General features: G+C 35.8%; 1 protein-coding gene across 1 annotated transcript in view; it reads left to right on the top strand.

Moving 5' to 3' along the window:
• Positions 1-257: 257 nt before the first annotated feature.
• LOC121728722 (nose resistant to fluoxetine protein 6-like) overlaps positions 258-8,102 on the top strand; it is a 52,712-nt gene continuing 44,867 nt past the window's right edge. The window contains exon 1 of the mRNA XM_042116961.1: positions 258-738. Within this exon, the coding sequence (XP_041972895.1) occupies positions 456-738 (283 nt within the window). The 5' untranslated portion in view covers positions 258-455. The remainder of the gene's footprint in view (positions 739-8,102) is intronic.

The following is an 8,102-nucleotide window of genomic DNA, read 5'->3' as shown; positions in this document are numbered from 1 at the left end:
AGAAACCGGAGACAGTAAAACCAGTTCAAGTTCACAAAATACGTCATATAAACGGCATTAACACCACCCACTAGATAGTGGCCGGTCAAGCGCGAATTGAAGTAAATGTCAAAACGTGATTAACGCGTAAAGAACGTTTTTCGAGTGGATCGTTTGTGAAAATAAAATGCAAATTTTATAGCGTTCGCTAAATGCACGTAAATTAAATATCAATTTGTGCTTATCGCGAAAAAAAATCTCTTTTTGGTGCTCCGTTTCTAAAAAAATATTTTGCACTTTCACATCTGATCGTGAAACTGTATTAAGTGACGTCAAATTGGAATTTGCGAAGCTGGTAACATCAGTTGACATTAGTAAAAAGTGTCATATCAAACGTTTCTCAATCCTATTGTTTGACAATGTCGTAGCATGTTTATAGTTGCGTGCGGCGAGCGAGCATCATTGGCGAACCAGCCATGGCGACGCGAGCTTGCATCGTACTGTGCGCGCTAGTAATATGCGCGTACGCAGCCCGCGAGTGCATAGAACTGACGATAAAGGACAATTTCCTATCCGACTCCATATTCAACAGCACGATACTGAAAGTGAAGCAGGAGGGGGCGCGGGTGAATATTGTGGGGCTCTGGGACAAGTTCCCGAAGACAGTGGTGCCCCTGAACGGGACGAGCGAGCAGTGCAGGCGGGAGAGCCAGCTGTTCCTGGACAGCTTGGACCGACTGGAGCTATGGGCGCTGCAGAGTGAGTGCTTTTTTGGTAGTTGGAACTTGGAAGGCAGAGGAAAATTATTCGTTTTTTTAGCACTTTAAAGGAAAGTGAAAATATTATAGTGACCCTACGTCCCATTACGCAGGATTATTTTTTTTAGTTGTTTAAAGGAAAGGAAAAAATAGTGATCCTACCGTCTTATAAGGTAGGCGTCAGGGAGAAATGTAGAAAAAATATAAGAGCCTCCTGAAAATTTCTGTAAGTAACTGGATAATCTCTAAATTATATATATTTTTTTTTAATATCTAAAGAATATCAAATTATCACTTTAAGGGAAATAAAAAAACACATTTCAAAAGTGCCTTCTATAAATTCTGTTACATCTGTAAAAATATAATTCTACCTGAACTTAATTTATCAAACTTAAAAATAAACATGACAATAATCTGGATGTTTATATTGCGTTTCAAGTCAATTTCTTCTTTGTAATAATTATGTCATGTTGATAATTAAATGATAATTAAGATGAGACGATAAAACTAGTACTATTCATCCTTAACGAGTAGGTAAATAGCCTTCAGTGTAAAAACAAAACAATACAATACAGCTAAAAAATAAATTGTAAACAAAAAAATATAAAATATTTTAATAGATGCTGATAGATAATAATAATTTTAATTATGGTAAAAACATACAAAATCTACAGGAAAAATGTAATTACCAAAAAGTGTAAAGTAAAAAAAATGTATCTATGTGTAACAGTCCTGACCGATCAGACTGTTTTAGAAAAGGGTTCATGTTTTTTTAAGTGTATTTTTGAATAATTTCCCGGAAAATCTGTCGGAAAATCTCCAAACAAAATCATCAGAGGCGGTTTAGTAGTTAACGTGTGAAGTTTTTTTTGTTAAAAAAATAATATATAGTTAATTGAATCTATTAGGACTGTAATAAAAAAAGCAATTAACTTCATCGCCTTTTTTAATGCTAAAAATAACTAGTCTAAAAAAACTGGGCAAATACCCTATAATTATATGACCTAAGTAAATTATTTTCTGTCAGGTTGTTTTAATATTCGAGGTTAGACGAAGAATAAATTATTTTTTTTCGTACTATAAAATAATTTATTATAAAATTTTACAAAAAAAACGATTTTATAGGGATTTAAAACAATGCTTTTTCCGTTATTTCATTTTATTACAACAAAACGGACATATGAAGACAGAATATATAATTATTGTAAGATCAAAATTACCAATGGTAATTACAAGGCCGGAGAGTAATAAAAAAGTGAAATAAGAGCCAAGTCCAATCAAATAAGTGAAAATTAATTTAATCTAATGAATGTAATTAAAATGCATTTAAGTTGTATAACCCCAATAAATTTAAATTATTTTTAATGCTTCAAATGTAGAATTTTTGCTATATAACTGCACTTTACTTACTTCAAGATCTTCTGTTAAATTAATTTCTGTTAATTTCTAAATTGATCGATATATATTACTTGTCGTAATACATAAATTTATTTACTTACTAGCTGTCCCGGGCAAACGTTGTTTTGCCATATTGAAATGACTAAATAAGTATAGCACCATGGCAACGTCCATCGCTATCCCGTCAAACAAAAAATGGTCGCCGTCAGTCTCGTAATAATTTACTATTATTCATTCAACAAATGCACATATCAATATAAAAAGTGCCCAGTAGCCGATTCTCAGACCTACTGAATATGCATATAAAATTTGTTAAAATCAGTAAAGCCGTTTCGGAGGAGTACGGTAACTAACATTGTGACACGAGAATTTTATATATAAGATATTATAGTTGTGTAAAGTTATATTAAATTATAATACATTTTAATCATACACCGATTAAAATGTCGACAAACTTTCAATAAGTTGTGGGATGTGCGTGTGGTGGCCAAAGGAAGATCTTCCGACCGAGCGAGGTGTTATGCTCGGTCAGGCCGGAGCCCACGTGATACATCTCAGCTGTCGTATATATACTGACGCGCTCAGAAAACTTCGATAGCGCGATGCAGAAATGTTAGGCGAATTGTGGGTACCGCCACATCACTCCCCCCCGAAGGCCGGAGGTCGAATCTTGAAGTCTTGTCGCTTGAGTCGCCAATGCCAGTGAGTTCCAGTGAGTCGGAACTGTTGCAGTGAGTCCCAGTGAGTCGGAACTGTAAGCTGCTGCACGGGATCCAGTAGGTCGGATAAGCTGCCGTGCGGGGCCGATGCTACGTGCTGACCAGGAGAGATGTGCTCTGCTTGCTGACCGGTCGGTGTAGTGAGAAAGCCCGATGATGCCGATGCGGAGTCGCCCAGGCCGCGGTACATTGCGGCTAGTGGACGATGTACCCGATGAGGCGATGCTGGCTGGCGCGGTGCGGAGGGGCGGGGAGTGATGATGATGAAGGAGGCGTGTTCTGTCGAGGGTCACCAATGTGGGATGTGCGTGTGGTGGCCAAAGGAAGATCTTCCGACCGAGCGAGGTGTTATGCTCGGTCAGGCCGGAGCCCACGTGATACATCTCAGCTGTCGTATATATACTGACGCGCTCAGAAAACTTCGATAGCGCGATGCAGAAATGTTAGGCGAATTGTGGGTACCGCCACATCACTCCCCCCCGAAGGCCGGAGCCCACGTGATACATCTCAGCTGTCGTATATATACTGACGCGCTCAGAAAACTTCGATAGCGCGATGCAGAAATGTTAGGCGAATTGTGGGTACCGCCACAAAGTCAATAACAACAATACATATCTACACCGCATTTATTAATTTCAAAAATTCTTAGTTTGAAGTCGAATAAAAGCGCAACTATGGTAGAAGATCAAGTTTAGCTCGAGGTAAATATAGATCATAGACATCATTAATTTATACGAGTACTTGTTAATAATAATTATTATTGTCTTAAATTTTACTTATTATTGGAAGTTGGAACGAATTAATTATGTCTTTAAAAGTTTAGATAAGTATTTAAAAAAAATACTACTGAAAAACAAAAGTCACTGTAATAGTCCTTCTAAATTGAAAACTTGTAAGTTTAATAATTCTAGTTTTCTAAGTTTTTTACCGTTTACCAATTCACTAGCCCTCTTGCTAACGCCAAAACATTTACCAATAAACAATGCAGTAAAGTGATACATAAACTCCAGTCAAATAGCTTCAGAAATCATCCATAAAACATAATTTTACTGTTACTTGTTGTTTCAAATAGGCATTTTCTTCACAAACAAAATAGGATAAACAGGATAATATTGTATCCATAACGGATCTTATCGCCAAAATTACGCATTGTTAGCAAACAGAGAACGTAAACATGCATTCTAATACGATCTACACACTTTAAGTGATAATAATGCTTTTTTCACCTTGGCCAACATTTGACATGTTTTTATTCCTTTTGCAATCCACACTGAAGTGACATCAATTTAATACTTATTTTAGCCCTAGACATGGATCATTTTGTGTACAGATGACATCGTCATTTGATGCGAAACAGGGTCACTTAAATGACACCAATTAAATTTCTAAAATAATATCTGGATGACATAAACAGGATGATTCCTGTTCCTTCATCCTGATGGATGACAGGTATGTGAAACTGCCTTTTCAAGTGACATTTTACGATATGGCGGCGCGGCGTTAACCCTGTAATTTATAAATTATAATGCAAGTACAACGTTTGAACGTAACTTGAAAAAAATGTTCTAATCAGGAACAATATTTTACGTTACTAACCAAAGGTAAAATTTGAATAGTTTTGACATTACATTCATTTGAGTGATCAAAAGTCCTTACAGTCATCATAAACATACATAATTTTATATTCTGCGAGCCTACATAGCTCCGAAAATTTTTAAGGAATATTGCGAGGGAGGGATCAGACGCACACACTCGGAACCCCCGATTCCTTGAAGCTTGCTCGAGCATACAGCATTACCAAAATCATCATCCTTCTTTTAACTTCAAGTAAAGGATCTTGGATTCAATCTTTAAATTAAAAATATTGTTAAAAAAAATTGTGTCAATGAAATGAAAAGTAAAGTTATATCGCTCATTAAATACATGTTCTGCGGGAGTCAAGGACAGGGACTGGTTTGGCCGCATCGTCCGCTGTCCACTCCACTGACAGCTCACCCGGCATACGTTGTTTTACCATCTACGTTATACTATTATGCAGGTATTATTACTAGACGCGCGGTTCCGCCTGTGAACAGTGCATTTTCCTGAAAAAAGTAGTAGTAGTTCAACCACCTTAATTAGTCCTAGAACTAGTCCTAGCCCTAATTGTCATTTTTTTGTGGCGGTCCGCGGAACCCCATTAAAAAGCGACTTTTTTTGACGGAACCTAAAATAAAAGAAAAAGTTCAAGGCCATTGTAACAAGAAGTGGATACGAATCATCACACATTCACCACCAAAAATCATTGCATTGATTAATTTGTAAGGGTCAATTCAGACCGCAACGCGACGAGGCGAGACGAGTCGCGGCGCAGCACAAATTTGTATGTATTTGACAGATTTCAATTGCGTGAGACGTCCTGCAAATCTGTCAAATCCATATATAAATTTAGAAATGCATGATCTACGCGTCGCGTTGCGGTCTCTATCAATCCTAAAGGGACTCCATATGGCGATGGGATGGCGTAACATGGATGGCAGGGCTGATAAAATTACTCGGACCACCGACACAAAAGGGCCAAGCAAGAGGCCGTGAAAGAAAATCCGCCGAGAAAAATACTTTTTAAATACTACTTTACATATCTTTTTTAACCGACATCATTTGAAGGGCACAGGAAAAGAAGGAGTTCATTGACATCGCCTTTGTTTCAAGAAATCAAAGATTTAAACCTAAAATTTCAGTTTATTTACCTACACCTCAAGTGGAATTCGATTTGTACCTATACAAACAAGGAACAGTGTATAATAAACATAATAGTTTATTATTTTATATCATAGGGTTGGTAAATAAATCATAGTTAGACCTTTACCTTCCTAACTCCTAAATGTTATTGGAAAGAAGGTGCTCATTGTCACAATGAACTCCTTTTTACATTTTACATATGAAATGGTGATCATAATCAATATCTTATGTACTTATATTTGACTTCTACTAATGAAATAAGTATTAAATTTTATTACTAACGTGATAAATTGCACTGATATGGCCTCATGAATTTATCCCGGGCTCCATGTGATATAGTTACGCCACTGTCCATGGACCATGCTGGTGTTTGGTGACAGTTCTAAAAAAATCTATCGGTCGCAGTGCCCCTAAGGCGTTACGTAGCCCCAGGGGTACGGGTTATACTTTGAGTACTTACGGCCGCGTCAGGTACCCAAAATCAAACGACTGGACCTGGTACGACTGGTGATCTTATTTTTTCGATATATATTTCAAGTTTTGGCAGTCAGAACGCGGGCGAATTTTAATAAAAGTTCAGTAATATTGAAACAGTTAAATCAGTTTCAAAGTCGAAAGTGAAACAGCCTTCGAACATTCGATGATTTCGGAGAACTAGCTTACTCGTGCAAAAATGCTTACAAAATGTCCTTACTTATTTTTCTCAGCTTTTATATTAATTTTATAAACGGAAAGAAAAAAACAGTATAAACATCACGTACATCATACATGTTATATTAATTACAAGGTTGTGTATGTGTCCCTTAAATAAACAGTTCACTGTAAAAGTAGCTGAAAGAGGATTTTTTTGTGATTTGTATGGGCAAGTGAGAATGGGCATTGGGCACTGGGCGAGTGGGCATTTTTCCCATACAAAAGTAAAAAAAAACTTTCAGTGCGGCTACTTTCTTTACAACTCTACCTGTACACGCCCTAAAGTATTATTAATACTTAGTTTTGTTACATCTTGTACCTAATTCTCTAATGATTCGCAGATACTGCAAGTACTGCAACAGAACCATATTTTGTCTAATTTTATAAATCATAGCATTTTTTACAAAAAATGCTACATTTACTGGATACTTTTATAGGTATAACTAATTGGTACGAAACCCTTAGATTAGACCGTGAGTCCGACTATACTGTACTCGGCGAAACATGGCGATAGCGGTCATTGACTCCCTGTCAAAAACTTGTCATTTTCTATATAAACCGCAATTGACAATGAATATTAGTGTCAGGATGTTCCTAGTCTATTGTCAATCGCGTCTTATATAGAAAATGACAAGTTTTTGACAGGGAGTCAATGACCGCTATCGCCATGTTTCGCAGGGTACAGTATACTTAGTACTTATTTTTTTTCATAGTATTTAATATGTACTTTTTAAATGAAATTAATATTGTAGTTAACTTAATATTTAACTGAATAGCAATGACATAATATTCTTATGTTAAGATAATAATAATATGTAAACACAATCACCAAATGTCACACCTACGCGTGAGTTTTACAGTCTATATTTGTCATGAGATTTTGAGAATCAATTTGTTTTAATCGATGTTGTTTCATGCGATTGACGAATTTTGGCGTAAAGTTGCGGGCGTCATCTAGTGCGATGACGCCGGCAACTTTACGCCAACATTCGTCAATCGCGCGGGAACCGTACATTTGCTCGGAATAAAAAGTCTTGTGAAAAAAAAATTTGGAAATGCTTATTATTTTTTACCGTTATATTCTTTATTTTATTAAAAAAAAATCTGCTAATCTATGACCTTGGCAACATCCCTATGGTATATCCTATAATTATTAATCCTAATAATATTATGATGTTACTAACAAAATTATTTAAAAGCTATTACTAACAAGTGAGTCTATGGAGTTTATTAAAAAAAACTTTTTATTTCATTTTATAATAATTATTATTGTAGACTTGACGTTCAATTAAAACCGGCCAAGTGCGTGTCGGGCCATGCGCAATATAGGGTTCCGAAGTACCGCTAGTTTTCTTAAAATTTTGTATGGTCAGTGAATGTACATATTTTATAACGTATTTTACACTACTAACAACATCATCCCAGTTACTTTCAAATAGTTTTTATTATTCCTAGCTTTCAAAGGAATTTTAACGAAAAGTTCCTTTATAAGTACTTCGCCGAATACATTTTTTTTAGTTAATCGACTATTAATCAATAACTTATGAAGTATTCTTAGCCGTGATAGTTTTCCTTTTAAATTCAGCATATTATTTCCTACTCCCGTGAATTTTTTCACATTTCCTGCAGTAACCTGGTAAAACCTGGACTCTAACGATTTTTTCCACTTTAAAACTTAATACATATTTCACAAACGGATCCCTAAATCGGAATAATATGATTTATGAATACTCATAATATTTTAAAAAACGACACCCCACACGATGCGGCCACTTTTGACAAGGCAACCCAACATTAATCCATTCTATACGTTCTAAAGATTATTTTAAAATAT

The sequence above is a fragment of the Aricia agestis genome, chromosome 7 (genome assembly GCF_905147365.1).
Source record: "Aricia agestis chromosome 7, ilAriAges1.1, whole genome shotgun sequence".
Lineage (NCBI taxonomy): Eukaryota > Metazoa > Arthropoda > Insecta > Lepidoptera > Lycaenidae > Aricia > Aricia agestis.
The sequence above is the reverse complement of the archived record's forward strand: the minus strand, read 5'-3'. Positions and strand labels throughout refer to the sequence as shown.